This window comes from Elephas maximus, chromosome 13 (assembly GCF_024166365.1).
Source record: "Elephas maximus indicus isolate mEleMax1 chromosome 13, mEleMax1 primary haplotype, whole genome shotgun sequence".
Lineage (NCBI taxonomy): Eukaryota > Metazoa > Chordata > Mammalia > Proboscidea > Elephantidae > Elephas > Elephas maximus.
The window spans coordinates 37,943,013-37,959,376 of record NC_064831.1 but is presented as its reverse complement, the minus strand read 5'-3'; the positions used below and the strand labels follow the sequence as shown (position 1 = coordinate 37,959,376).

Genomic DNA, 16,364 nt, shown 5'->3' with positions numbered 1-16,364 from the left:
AGTATCGCCTTGTTCTATCCAAATGACTGCCTCTTGATCTACGTACAGGTTCCTCATGAGCACAATTAAATGTTTTGGAATTCCCATTCTTTGCAATGTCATCCATAATTTGTAATGATCCACACAGTCAAATGCCTTTGCATAGTCAACAAAATACAGTAAACATCTTTCTGGTATTCTCTGCTTTCGGCCAGGATCCATCTGACATCAGCAATGATATCCCTGGTTCCACGTCCTCTTCTGAATCTGGCTTGACTTTCTGGCAGTTCTCTATTGACGTACTGCTGCAGCCACTTTTGAATGATCTTCAGCAAAGTTTTACTTGTGTGTGATATTCAGGATATTGTTCAAATAATTTTCACATTTGATTGGATCACCTTTCTTGGGAATAGGCACAAATATGTGCCTATTTGGTTTTCTATCTCCAGTTTCTATCTTCCAGTTGGTTGGCCAGGCAGCTGTCTTCCAAAATTCTTGGCATAGGCGAGTGAGCACCTCCAGTGCTGCATCCATTTGTTGAAACATCTCAGTTGATATTCCATCAATTCCTAGAGCCTTGTTTTTTACCAATGCCTTCATTGCAGCTTGGACTTCTTCCTTCAGTACTATCGGGTTCCTGATCATATGCTACCTCCTGAAATGGTTGAAACTTGCCAATTCTTTTTGGTACAGTGACTCTGTGTATTCCTTCCATCTTCTTTTGATGCTTCCTACATCGTTTAATATTTTCCCCATAGAATCCTTCGGCATTGCAACTCAAGGCATGAATTTTTTCTTCAGTTCTTTCAGATTGAGAAATGCCAAGCATGTTCTTCCCTTTTGGTTTTCTATCTCCAGATCTTTGTGCATGTCATTATAATATTTTACTTTGTCTTCTCTAGCCGCCCTTTTAAATCTTCTGTTCAGCTCTTTTTCTTCATCATTTTTTCCATTTGCTTTAGCTACTTGACATTCAACAGCAAGTTTCAGAGCCTTTTCTGACATCCATTCTGGTCTTTTCTTTCTTTCCTGTCTTTATAATGATCTCTTACTTTCTTCACGTATGATGTCCTTGATGTCACTCTGTAACTCGTCTGGTCAGAATCATTAAGGTGTATTAATCAACTTATACATTTGAAGGCTGTCATGATAGCATGAATACACTTGGAACATCCAAATTTTATATCAGAATAGGGGTAAACTGTTGAAAATTACCTTCAGGCAGTTGACACAGCTTTTGGATATTGTTTCATGTCTCTAATCTGCTCTGGTGGTGCAGTGGGTAAGAGCTCGGTTGCTAACCAAAAGGTAGGCAGTTCAAATTCACCAGCCGCTCCTTGGAAACCCTATGGGGGCAGTTCTACTCTGTCCTATATGGTCGCTATAAGTTGGAATCAACTCAAAGGCAATGGATTTGGTTTTAATTTTGAACCTTTTGATACTAAGCTCTTTTTTAAGAATTAAAAATCAGGTAATAAAATACATATTGATGAGATACAAACTCTTGGCAAAAAATGTTACGAAAATGTTGTATAAAAATATTATTCCTCAGAAAGATTCATTTTTTAAAATTTTTCTTATGATTTCTGTAATGAAAGCATAGCCTGATACTCAGTATTCGTATTACAGTAAAAGACTGAGTTTGAGGTGTTGTTTGGTGGTAGAATATAACAATTTGTGCTTTTTGCACTTCTTTTTGAAGAACAAGCCTTTTAAATATAAGACTATAGGTTTTTACTAGGAATGTAAATTCTGCCACTGTAGGATAAGTTCCTGTATTAGGCTGTAAGCCTCGGGAAGGTATGGGCTTTATCTGTTTTTTTTTCACTGCTGCATCCTTAAAAGGTAAACAACAGCAAACAGAAATCAAGGGAGCCAGGTGGCGGTTAAGGAAGAAGAATAGAAGAAAGAGGCTGAGATGGGCAAGAGAAAAGAGGATTTTTGTCTTTTTGTTGTAGAGGTATTAGATTTTGCTGTAGATTTTAGGGATTAGACCTTTGTCGGATTTGTCATAGCCATTTTTTTTTTTTCTCAGTCTGTAGGTTCTCTTTTTACTCTTTTGGTGAAGTCTTTTGATGAGCCCCAGAAAAAACCTTAGAAGTGTTTAATTTTTAATAGATACCACATATCTAGCTTATCTTCTGGTGTTTGTGTGTTGTTAGGTATGGTTTATATCCTGTGAATGCTGTGTATTAGCACCTCTAGAGTTGACCCTATTTTTTCTTCTACGATCTTTACAGATTTTGGTTTTATATTTAGGTTTTTGATCCATTTCTGATTAGTTTTTGTGTATGGTGTGAGGTATGGGTTTGATTCATTTTTTGCAGATGGACATCCAGTTTTGCCAGTACCATTTGTTAAAAAGACTGTCTTTTCCCCATCTGATGGACTTTAGGCCATTGTCAAAGATCAGGTGACTGTAGGTGGATGGATTTACATCTGGGTTCTCAATTCTCTTCCATTGGTCAATGTGTCTGTCATTGTACCAATGCCAGGCTGTTTTGACTACCATAGCTGTATAGTAGGTTCTGAGGTCAGGTAATGCAAGTCCTCCTACTTTCTTCTTCTTCTTCAATAGTGCTTTACTTACCCAGGGCCTCTTTCCTTTCCGTATAAAGTTGTATTTATAGATTGCTTTGGGTAGAATTGACATTTTCACAATGTTAAGTCTACCTATCCATGAGCATGGTATGTTTTTCCATTTATGTAGGTCTCTCTTGGTTTCTTGCAGTAATGTTTTGTAGTTTTCTTTGTATAGGTCTTTTACATTCCTGGTTAGATTGATTACTAAGTTTTTTTTTTTTTTTAGCTGCCACTATAAATGGTATTGTTTTCCTGATTTACTTTTCTTAGTTCTCTTTATTGGTGTATAGGAATCCAAATGATTTCTGTATGTTTATCTTGTATCCCATTACTCTGCTGAATCTTTCTATTAGCTCCAGTGGTTTTCTTGTGGTCTTTTGGGTTTTCTATGTATAGTATTTTTTTTTTAATTTTTTTATGTATAGTATCATATCAACCACAAGGGACAGTTTTACTTCTTCTTTTTCAATTTGAATGCCCTTTATTTCTTTTTCTTGCCTTATTGCTCTAACTAGGACTTCCAGCACAATGTTAAATAGGGGTAGTGATAAAGGGCAACCTTGTCTTATTTCTGTTCTCAAGGGGAATGTTTTCAGCCTCTCTCATTAAGAATGATGTTGGCTGTTGGTTTTGTATAGACGCCCTTTACTATGTGAGGAATTTCCCTTCTATACCTATTTTATGGAGAGATTTATCAGGAATGGGTGTTGGACTTTGTCAAACGCCTTTTCTGCATTGATTGAAATGATTCCTTGATTTTATTTATGTAGTGGATTATGCTGATTGATATTCTAATGTTGAATCATCCTTGCATACCTGGTATGAATCCCACTTGGTCGTGGTGTATTACTTCTTTGATATGATGCTGAATTCTATTGGCTAGAATTTTGTTGATAATTTTTAAATTTTTTTATTGTACTTTAGATAAAGGTTTACTGAGCAAACTAGCTTCTCATTAAAAATACAAATATTATTTTGTGACACTGGTTGCCATCTCCATGACATGTCCACACTCCCCTTATCAACCTTAGGTTTCCCTCTACCAGCTTTCCTGTCCCGTCCTGCCTTCTAGTCCTTGCCCCTGGGCTGGTGTGCCCAATTAGTCTTGTTTAATTTTATGGGCCGGCCTAATATTTGGCTGAAGGGTGAACCTTAGGAGTAACTTCATTACTGAGCTATAAGGGTGTCTGGGGGCCATACTCTCAGGGTTTCTCCAGTCTCTGTCAGACCAGTAAGTCTGGTCTTTTGTGTGTGTGTGTGTGTGTGTTAGAATTTTGTTTTACAGTTTTCTCCAGCTCTGTCCAGGATCCTCTATAGTGATCCCTGTCAGAGCAGTCAGTGGTGGTAGCTGGGCACCATCTAGTTGTGCTGGACTCAGTCTGGTGGAGGCTGTGGACGACTACGTAGTCCATTAGTTCTTTGGACTAATCTTTCCCTTGTGTCTTTGGTTTTCTTCACTTTCCCTTGCTCCAGATGGGTGATACCAGTGGAGTATCTTGGATGGCCACTCACAGGTTTTTAAGACCCCAGATGCTACTCACGAAAGCAGAATGTAGAACTTTTTGTTTATAAACTATGTTATGCCAATTGAGTTAGATGTTCCCAGAGACCATGCTCACCACTGCCCTCAGCCCTGTAATTTGGTCCCTTGGGAAGTTTGGATATGTCTATGGAGCTTCCATGACATTGCCTTGGACAAGTTCTGCTGGCTTCCCCAGTATTGTGTACTATTGTTGATAATTTTTGCATCTATATTCATGAGAGACATTGGTCTATAATTTTCTTTTTTTGTGAGATCTTTGCCTGGTTTTGGTTATCAGGGTTATGATGCGTTCATAGAATGAATCTGAAGTGTCCCTTCCATTTCTATGTTCTGAAATACTTTGAGAACTATTAGAGTAAGCTCTTCTCTAGATGTTTGGTAGAATTCTCCAGTGAAGCTATCTGGGCCAGGGCTTTTTTTTTGCGGGGGGAGAGGGAGTTTTTTTTAATTACCTTTTCAATCTCTTCTCTTGTTATGGATCTGTTCAGATTTTCATCTTCAGCTTGTGTTAGTTTGGGTAGGTAGTGTGTTTCTAGACATTTGTGCATTTCCTCTAGGTTTTCAAATTTCTTGGAATATAGTTTTTCATAGTACTCTGCTATGATTCTTTTTATTTCAGTTGGGTCTGTTGTAATGTCCCCCATTTCATTTCTTATTTGGGTTATTTGCATCCTCTCCTTCTTTTATCTATTTATTTATTTTGGTCAATTTGGCCAGTGGTTTGTCGATTTTGTTGATCCTTTTAAAGAACCACCTTTCCGTTTTGTTGATTCTTTCTATTCTTTTTCCATTTCATTTATTTCTTCTCTGATCTTTATTATTTCCTTTCTTTTGGTGGCTGTGGGCTTCTTTTTCTGTTTACTTTCTATTTGTTTGAGTTGTATAGCTAATGTTTTGATTTTGTCTCTTTTTTCTGTTTTGATTTGTATATCTATTGCTATAAATTGACCTATGAGACTGCCTTTGCTGTGCCCCAAAGGTTTTAGTATGATATGTTTTCATTCTCATTTGATTCTAGGAGTTTTTTAATTTCATTTTTAATTTCTTCTCTTATCCAGTGGTTTTTAAGCAGGGTGTTATTCAGTTTCCATGTATTTGATTTTTTCCTTGCTGCTCCTGTTATTAATTTTTACTTTGATGGCATTGTGGTTATGCAAGATACTTTGTAGTATCTCAGTGTTTTTGATTTTGTTGAGGGTTACTTTGTGGCCCAAGATGTGGTCTATTCTGAAGAGCATTCCAGGAGCATTGGAAAAGAATGTGTATTTTGCTGCTTTTGGCTGGAGTGTTCTATATATGCCTATGAGGTCAAGTTGGTTGATAGTGGCCTTTAGATCTTCTGTATCTTTGTTGAGTTTCTTTCTAGATGTTCTGTTGTTTATGTGCAAAGGATATGAACAACACTTCCAGGAAGAAGACATTCAAGTGGCTAACAGATACACGAGGAAATGCTCAAAATCGCTAGACATTAGAGAAATGCAAATCAAAGCCACAATGAGATACCATCTCACCCCCACACTACTGGCACACACACACACACACACACACACACAAACAGAATATGACAAATACTGGAGAGGCTGTGGGAGATTGGAACTCGTATGCACTGCTAGTGGGAATGCAAAATGATACAACAATTTTGCAAAATGATATGGTACTTCCTTAAAAAGCTAGAAATAGGAATACCATACAACCCAGCAATCCCACTCCTAGGAATATATCCTAGAGAAATAAGAGCTGTCACACAAATAGACATATGCACACCCATGTTCTCTGCAGTGTTGTTCACAGCAGCAAAAAGATGGAAACAACCTAGAAGCCCATCCACAGATGAATGGATAAATAAACTATGATACACACATACAATGGAACACTATACAACGATAAAGAACAATGACGAATCTGTGATACATCTCAGGACATGGATAAATCTGGAAGGCATTATGCTGAGCGAAAGGATAAACATTGTATGAAACCACTATTATAAAATCTCAAGAAAAGGTTTACGCACAAAAAGAAACAATCTTTGATGGTTACAAGGTAAGAGGGGGAAGGAAAACATTAAATAGACAATAGATAAGTGGTAACTTTGGTGAAGCGTAAGACAGTACACAATATGGGTGAAGCCAGTACAACTCATCCAAGGCAAGGTCATGGAAGCTCCACAGACACATCTAAACTCCCTGAGGGACTGAATTACTGGGCTGAGAGCTGTGGGGATCATGGTCTCTGGGAATATCTAGCTCAACTGGTATAAATAACATAGTTTACAAAAAAAAAGTCCTACATTCTACTTTGGTGATTAGTATCTGAGGTCTTAAAAGCTTGTGAGCAGCCATCCAAGATACTCCACTGGTATCACCCATCTGGAGCAGGGGAGAAAGAAGAAAACCAAAGACACAAGGGAAAGATTTGTCCAAAGAACTAATGGACTACAAACAACTACCCCAGCCTCCACCAGACTGAGTCCAGCACAACTAGATGGTGCCCAGCTACCACCACTGACTGCTCTGACAGGGATCACGATAGAGGATCCTGGACAGAGCTGGAGAAAACTGTAAAACAAAATTCTAACTCACACACACACACACACACACACACACACACACACACACACACACACACACACACACACACACACAAAAGACCAGACTTACTGGTCTGACAGAGACTAGAGAAACCCTGAGAATATGGCCCCCAGACACCCTTATAGCTCAGTAATGAAGTTACTCCTGAGGTTCACCCTTCAGCCAAAGATTAGACAGGGCCATAAAACAAAATGGGGCTAAACGGGCACACCAGCCCAGGGACAAAGATGAGAAAGCAGGACGGGACGGGAAAGCTGGTAATGGGGAACCCAAGGTCAAGAAGGGGAGAGTATTGACATGTTGTGTGGTTGGCAATCAATGTCACAAAACAATCTGTGTGTTAATTGTTTAATGAGAAAGTAGTCTGCTCTGTAAACCTGCATCTAAAGTACAATAAAAAAATTAAAAAAAACTAATAATACATGGATAAATGCATAATGTACTGAAGGTTCAAATAAACTTGAAACATAAAAAAAAATGAGAAAACAAGAAAAGAGGGTTTAAAGATTGTGAATTTAAAGATTCAGAGAGAAGAAAGGCCAATGTGAGAAAATAAGCAAAAAAGAGGGGAATAAGAAAGAAAGAAATGAAGCACGCTGTTTGAAAACACCTTTCCATAGCAGGAACTAGAGAATTATTAGTTTCATTCAGTTTAATTTCAAACTCATTTTCCTTAATAAAAACCTAAACAATTCTGAAATTATCAAAATTAATTTTATAGCAAAAAATAGCATAATATAGTGGTTATGAGTATGGGTTTGAATATCATTGTCATCTGGAAACTTTGAGACCTGGAGTAAGTTACTTAAACTCTCTGACCCTCTGGAAAAGAGAGACAATGATGATAATAAAAAAAAAAAAAAAAAAAAAGCGAAACTCGTTCTCATCTAGTCGATTCTGACTCATAGCAACCCTATAGGACAGAGTAGATCAGCCCCATATGGCTTCCAATGAGCACCTTGTGGATTCGAACTGCCAACCTTTTGATTAGCTGCAGTAGCTCTTAACCACTGCACAACCAGGGTTTCTAGAATGGTGATAGCTCACCATTACATAGCACATGGGGTCACCATGAGTCAGAACCCACTCAATGGCCACAACAGCAACAATATAGCACTTACTTCTGATCAGGCACCATTCTAAGTACTTCACATATCTTAATTTAATCCTTGGTACAACCTCGTAAGGCAAGAAAATTGAGGCAACTAGAAGTGAAGTAACTTGAGGTCACGACCTTGTAAGTGAAATAGCTGGGCTTTAACCCAAACAGCCTGGTTTCAGTTACTGTTTTTAATCACAACATACACAGCTTCTCAAAAAAATTAAGACAATGTGTATAAATGGTCTGAAAATATGACCACCCCAAGAAGCGAGAGTTCCTATTCATAATCGAAACATCACTGATAACTAGGAAAACAAGCCTTTTCAGGTGAAGTACTTCTAATGAAGAATGTGAGTTATAATAGATAAAAATCAGAAGAAAACAAATCAAAAGTCCACTGTGATGAATACATTTCACTAAATAATGATTTCTTGAGTGAGGTATTTTTACTTTAGAATTTTTTTTTCTTTTCTCTGTCTTTTCCTACATAACTAATCTGTTGCTAAAATTTTGTATTTTTCTTGAGAATTACCCTTGGAATTGTCCTTTCCTCTCCTGAGGAACCTAGAGGAGTTATCACAGCTGGATTAATAAAACAAGAATTTAAAGTGAGGAAGATGAATGTGAGTGTAAGCAGATAAGAGCCAACGGTTATAATAAAGTTCTATTGAACTTAAATGTCTGAATCATATCCCAATTCCAAAATCACTTAGAGTCTGCATTGGTTGTGAAGATATTCATCAGGGTTAGCAGTTTGTGGTGTCCGTGCCCAGGATGTTACTCAGGTACAAGAACAAGAGCAAGAAAGAGGTGCTTCTCTTCCCAGTCATTGCCTTGTGCATTAGCTAAGTCCTGCAATCCAGGAGAGGGACTCTGGGCCATTTGGGAGGATACCCTGTGGGAGGGCGAGGAGCAAGTGGGAATAGAATTTTAAAACTTTGCCAATTTCTCCCTGAAAACAAGAAATGCATATCCTTACCTTTTCATTGTAAATGTCTCCAAGCATTGTGCTTGCTCTCACAATATCTAGGTTTTGAAAATTGTTTCTTACAATTTTTAGAACTTTTTTCAAATATTTAATTGCTTCCTCCATTTCTCCTCGGCTAGAAGAAATAAAAGAGAAAGCCACTGGAGTATCATCTCACTTAATATCACAGTGAAAAGAAGATACTTTTGTGTTTTTGCTTTAGAAAATGCAAGATAATCATTAGGATAATGAGATTAGAGTAAATATTAATTTAATAAATATATGACTTGTCTTCGTGGGAGTATACAGTGAGTCCAGACTTAAAACTTTAAGCCCTCATGCATTGCTGGTGGGAATGCAAAACCATGCAGTTGCTTTGGATAATAATTTAGCAATGCCTCAAAAACTTTATATAATTACCATAAAAAACCAAGAAAACCAAACCCATTGCCATTGAGTCGATTCCAACTCATAGCGACCCTATAGGACAGAGTAGAACTACCCCATACAGTTTCCAAGGAGCGCCTGGGGGATTTGAACTGCTGACCTTTTGGTTAGCAGCCATAGCACTTAACCACTACGCCACCAGGGTTTCCATAATTATCACATGGCCCAGCAATTCCACTCGGCATATACTCCAGAGAACTGAAAACATATCCACTTGAAAACTTGTGCCTGAATGTTCATAGCAGCATTATTTATATTATCCAAGAAGTGAAAACAATCCCAATGTCTATTAACTGATGAATGAATAAACAAAATGTGATCTATCCGTACAATGGAATATTGTTCAGCCATAAAAAAGAATACACATGTACAATGCAGTGATACAAGCTATGGCATAGGTAAACCTTGAAAACATGCTAACTGAGAGATGGCAGTCACAAAAGATCACGAATTTATTTGATTCCATTTACATTAAATGTCCAGAATAGGCAAATCCATAGAGACAAATAGATTAATGATTGCCAAAGGCTGGGGAGAGAGGGAGAATAGAGAGGGACTGCTAATGGGTATAGGTTTCTTTCTGGAGTGATGAAAATGTTCTAAAATTAAATAATGGTGATGGTTGCACAAGTCTGTGAATATACTAAAACCAAACCAAAACCAAACCCATTGCTGTCGAGTTGATTTCGACTCACAGCGACCCCACAGGACAAAGTGGAACTGCCCCAAAGGGTTTTCAAGGAGCGGCTGGTGGATTTGAACTGCTGACCTTTTGGTTAGCAGCTGAGCTCTTAACCACTGCGCCACCAGGGCCACATAATATACTAAAACATACTGAATTGTATACTCCAAAAGGATGAATCTTATGGTCTATGAATAATATCTAAATAAAGCTGTAATTTTTTTTAAAACTTAAAAACATTTATAGAATGTTAATGCTAGTTTGTTACTCACCAGTGAAATCTCAGGTGTCACTAAGGTCACAGGCATAAGTGTTACATATGCTGGCAAAATGCTGAGAAAGGCACAATTTCTAGCAGAGTGCTGGGCAAATATTAGGCATTTGTATATTTTTGAATGAAAGGATGGTTGACAATTTGAGAAGGGAAACACTTAGGCAGGGCACATGACAGATGTGAAAGCATCCAGCCATGTGGGTGGTTGGAGCCCATGGCTGTAAATCCTATCTCCTGGATATTTTAATAACATTAAGAAACCTTTGCCAGCCTATCAAATGTTCTAGAATGTGCTAGATGCTGGGGGATATGGTCCCTGCCCTTAGAGTTTTGCTGCCAATTTGTAGAGGTAAATACATAATTAATCCACAGCCTTCGAGTCGATTCCGACTCGCGGCGGCCCTGTAGGACAGAGGAGAACTGCCCGATAGGGTTTCCAAGGCTGTGAATCTCTACAGAAGCATACTGTCACGTCTTTCGGCTGTGGCGTGGCTTGTGGGTTCAAACTGCCTGCCTTTCGATTAGCATCACCAAGTTTCCTTAACACTTAAGTACATATGTGGAATTAATGGTGATAGGTAAAACATGAATTCTATGTAGTGCTTCAAGCCTAGGGTACATTTATTGGAATATATTCACAAGAGCAACTCTAATGTTCGAGGGGTAAATTTAGTCTTAAAATATCTAGAATAGGCAAATGCACGGAGACCAAAGTTAATGGTGGTTACCAGGGTTGGAAAGCAAGGGGAAGGAGGGAGTCACTGAGTAGGAGGCACTCAGCTTCTGTTAAGGGTGATGGAAAATGGACAGTGGAAATGGACAGTGGCAATGGCTGCACATGATGGAAGTAATGAATGTCACCACTGAACTACACATGTAAAAAAATGCTGACATGGCAGATTTCTTCATGAATATGTACTAACCACATGCACACATACACAAAACAACCAACCAAAAACCAAAGTCAGCCAAAAGGAATGTGCAGTCATATCCTAGTAAACACAATGGTGATTTCAACGAATCTATATACATTAAAAATTACAATATGTATTGTGGGAGACATCTTTGGAATATGAACTACACAATAATGCTTAGTATGCTTACAGATTCACAGACCCCTGGCTTTGCTTTTCATCTCTCCCTCTTCCACCCTTGCCCAGGGTTCAACACATAGGTTGGGACTCACTGGTGTAACCAACCCCTCTTTCTCAAAATCAGTTTTTCCTCTCTAAGAGCGTCTCACAGTCTAATCCTTCTATATTACAGGTAAACCATCTAGCCTTGGTTTCTCTGTTACTCTCACTTCTCTCAGTACTCCCCCTGTATCTCTCACTAACTTTGAGGTTTCTGCCCACCCAAAGTTGCCTCTTTCCAGGGTTCTGCCCTGGGCTTCCTTCTCCATTCCATCTAATGGCTTACTATCAGCAATTTCAAAAACTACTATGACATGGCCTAATTTCTTCATGCAGATGTCTGGCAAATCTTTATTCTAGCCCTGATTTTTTTTCCCCCTGTGCTCCAGACCCACATTTCCAATTGCCAGGCACACTTAGTATGCAAAGGAGTGCAGTTCCTTCCAAGTGGCTACCTTTGAAGATGGCTGATGACATTTTTGGAATGCCCCTTCCGGAAACCTCCTCACATTGGATTGCTATAAAGCATTCATAAGTAGTTTAATGAATCTTGTCCAAAACATGGAGTTACCTATAGAGATTATTTACCATTTTCTAAACGTGACTCCAGATTTTTCTGGCTCTTTCCAGAGATCAAATTCACCTTTGGAACAATGAAGTGCTGTCACTGGGGCTATTCAAAAGAATAGGCCCCAGCTCAGAAGGCACTTTCAAAGGAGTTCATTTTAAATGTGCAGTGGCAGATTGGGGGTACCAACCTGCATGACCTCTCAAGATTTGATGGGGGCAATGTTCATTTTCATATATGAGCTTTAGTATGTTTGTAAAAATAAGATTATTTAAAAGTCATAGTAGACTAGGCTCTGATTGAGCTCAGCCTCTTGGCTGAATAACTTTGATCATATCTATACCCTTTCTCAAGTTTCCTCATTTTCAAAATGGCCATAAGTTGTCCTGAGTTGAAAAGTTATATATATATGTGCTGTGTATACAGAAAAGTGTATATGTATATATATCTATGTCTATATATATGTATATACACATATACCACATTTTTGCAAATAACGTGCTCACACATACAACGCATGGAAATGATGAATTTAAGTAAAATAGTTCTGGCATAGCCCACCCATGTATATACCGGGCATGTCTTGTGACATTTCCAGAAGTGAATTTTGGCCTCCACAGTTCTTCCACATTACAGGTAAATTATATCTTTCTGTTCATTCTCTTTAATCTCTTATTTAGGTGTATAAAAATATCCTGAAAGTGTTACTTTTGATCATAACTGTATAATAAAGGTATAAGCCGTGGCCAAGAAGTTATGGATTGATTTTTGTAGTCCCCTGGCAATCAGAAAATAAATAATCAAACTATGCATTTGTCTGTATTCATTTAAGTTGGTAATTACAGTGCATTAGCTCAACAGTTGAATGTGAAAACCTTATCAGATCATCTTAAGTGAGTTATGTTAAATCTGCTTATTTCATAGTTTAATTATGTCTTCTTAGTGTCAATTGAAGTCAGCAACATGTAAAAAAACTGGCACAGTGCACTTAAAAAATAGCATGCTCGGGGGTTGCAAGGTTGGCAAAAAACTTGTAACACGTAGTATATACATGTATATAGAAAGTTATATATATAATATACATATTTTATATATATATATATAAAACTCATTGCCAGTGGGTCAATTTTTACTCAGCAACCCTATGCATATATATATACACATACATAATTTTCCAACTCACAGTGACGGGCTATATATACCTATATGTTACATATTCTGGCACATAGTAGGGAATCCAGTAAATGACAACTATTATTATTACTATTTCTCAGTGAAATAAAAGGCTACCATGTCCGTGGTTCCCTAATTGATATTATCTGCCACTAGCAGAGGAGAATATCATGTTTTGTTAAGCATTACTTTGGAAAATCTCTCATAAGGCAATGAATTAGAAACTACATATGAAAGTACACTGTGAGAAACAGACAGCTGCATAAAGTCCTGATTTCTATTTTCTAGGAAGCAGAGTCAACAAACTAACATTTTTTGTTGTTTATTCTGTAGGTATCAGATACCATCAAATGTATCTTTTTTTTTTTTTCCTTTCTTATCGGTAAAAGAATGCTCTACATTTCAGAAATAGATTGGAATTCCATGGTCCTGAAGTTGTGAATACTGCTTTTTATGAATCCGTCTTCACTTTTTCATAACAAAATTCTGGATAATCTTCTTCTGCACTTAAACATTGCTCAATTCTCCAGAAAAACTATGAACTCTTTGAGGAATTTTCCAGATGCAGGCATAGCCAGACTTCACTGGAGTAAAATATGACGAGAGAGGTGCACTGATTATTTTCATTTAAATATTTGTTTTGTGAACAACTGAAGTGGCATTAAGAGAACATGCTAATATGAAAATGTTAATAAAGGAAATAATAGAACGCTTAGTTTTTTTTTTTTAGAATTTTGAGCAAACTTGTGCATTTCTAAGGCTAAAAATGTTTTTATCAACTTGACATTAACATTGTAAGCTATTTTCTGGACTGTAATAGTCAAGAAAAAAATCAATGAAGAAAGAAAAAAATGGAAGTTTCTTTGCATATCACTTTAAAATCTTAGGGAAAAATTATTATTACGTATTTTTTAAGCTAAAATGAGCTCAATGAAGCTTATTTATGTTCATGTTCCTAAAAGCTGATATATTTTTTGAAGAAAGTGTATTTTGGATTAGGTTTGGCCTACTAAAAAAAAAAAAGATTATTAAATTACAACATTAAAAAAAAAAAAAACCCACACAAAACAAAAACCAAGTTCAGAGAACAGGAAACACAAAACGGTATAAATAAACCTATTGCTGGGTGACTCGAGTTGTCTTTTTTTCCCCAAAGGGGCAACAGATCTCCAAAACATCCAGAATTATCTCAAATTTGCCCTAAGAAATAATGCTACAGAAAAAGTCTTTCAATTATAAACTAGATGCCCTATGCAGTGAATGGACAATATTATAACCAGAAAACCTGTTAATATAACATCTGAAATATAGACATTGTACGAAGGTTAAAAGGTCTCGAAACTTAAAAGTTAGCAATAGGTTGTGAAGCCAATCTTCCTTTGGAAAAAAAAAAATCAAATATTTTCTTACAGAATGGCTACAGATTATCTATATAAGTTAAAGGACAAGGTTAAAATGTTAGACAAATATTAATTCCAGTTTTCTATATGCAGTGCACAGGTGCAACTTGAACAGCATATTATATGGGATAATCATTAAATTCATTCAACCAGGCCTTAGAGAGTTAAAAACATATATTCTGAGGAAGAGGACTCCTCGGTCCAAAGATTGAGAATGAAACAGTGCAGAATATTTGTGTATCAAGGTGATTCCAGCCTCCAACTGGGAAAATGGGACTGTTAAGACCCACATCCCCTGACAACTGTCCAATTATGTATATCACACTTGGCCTACTGTTTGCAGTAGAAGTAATCAATAAAGGATGTGGTTGAGTGAACATAGATTTTGGTTGAACCAATGCATGAAAACTTAATCATTTACTCAGAGAGAAGAAATCAAATAGAGCAGAGATGAAACAGCCACCAAGGGGTTTGTTGATTGTGCCACCAAGTTTGTGGGCCACAGATGAGTCATAAGGCAAATGGAATCAGTGACAGGAGAAAATGTAAAAAGCTGTTCTTAATTTCATGAATTAATAGAAATGTTTTGACGTAATTTTTTTGTGTGTGGGGGGGTCATTTTTAGGAAATTTCGCATCGAAGCCTTGATGTTCTATTTTAAAGAATGTATGAAAATTACTAGGGCGTGCCATTTCTCTCAAGCAAGAAGAAATTAATTTTCAGCTATAACAGAAAGGTAATTTTCACACTTCAAACTTTGTACTGATTGATTTAAAGATCTCCACTAAGGAAAGTTTTCCAGGAAATAATTGAACTCTAGTTCGCAAGAAGATTTACAATTGGTATGGGATAAACCCAGAGATGGGCTAGTTGTGACCAGTGTATCTTGAGCAGCTCTCATTTCTGTGATTTTTCCCCCCTAGGTTCTTTTTTAAAGTAATCACTATTAGGTTGGAGAGTTGTCATAGTTATTTCAGTAAATGAGGCAAAAAAAAAAAAAGGCCATAAGGAAAATGAAGGTTTTTTTTCTTCTCTAATTACTTAAATTCAATGACTATATACTAGTAATATTTACTTGGTAATTTCTCAACTCACTATATCTTTGTTTTATGGACCATTATTCTGTTTGAGAAAATTCTGGGCTTTTATAGCTGTCCTAAGGCAATTGTTGTGATCGTTTTGGAATAGCAGCTTTTTTTCACTCGTATTCCAACTGGGGGGAGGGGAACATATTATAAATGTTTATTTTATTTTTTTGTTATGCTGCTTAAGGTCTTGAGTAATTAATATTATTCATACAAACATCAAAAACAATAAACCTGTTCACCATTAAAGCCTTCATCAATAACTCTTCTAATACCAGGGCCAGGTCTAGTATTACCAAATGGGCAACTGCATATAACTAAGTCCTCAGTCTTTAAGGAACGTGGCATGTTTTCAATTGAAGGCTCAGTATAAATTCTTATAACCATTTGAGAAGCTTCCAGCCTTAGAGTTTATTCACCTTTCATGCATGCTCAGCTGACGGCCTTAGACTCACACTTATCCTAGACATGGCAACCAACCTCCATTTCCTTTAAAGAGATAAAATATGTTTATAGAGACAGGGCTACCATTAGTGAAACTTGCGCAATTGCACAGGTTAGGAAAAAGAGATTTAGAGGTGAGGCTAGCTTCCTACGCAGCTTGATTTATTTCTCAGCTGCCACCACCATAATTTCCTCTATTTTGGCTGGGTTCCATTTCTTGGATGTTGCTGCTAACCTGAGAAAGACAATTTATACATACATATATTTATGTCTCAAAGAAGTTAAGACTTTGAAGTGAAATTTTCTAAAAATGACCACTAATTTATATCAAAACGTTTTGAATATTTAGTGCACTTGATTTAACCAGGCTGTGCAGGTATCCAGGGTGTTATTGCC

At 37.1% G+C, this 16,364-nt stretch overlaps 1 protein-coding gene across 1 annotated transcript in view; it reads right to left on the bottom strand.

Annotated features, from left to right (window-relative positions):
* TTC29 (tetratricopeptide repeat domain 29) overlaps positions 1–16,364 on the bottom strand; it is a 301,390-nt gene that overhangs the window by 124,610 nt on the left and 160,416 nt on the right. Inside the window, exon 9 of the mRNA XM_049905435.1 lies at positions 8,775–8,898. Within this exon, the coding sequence (XP_049761392.1) occupies positions 8,775–8,898 (124 nt within the window). The remainder of the gene's footprint in view (positions 1–8,774; positions 8,899–16,364) is intronic.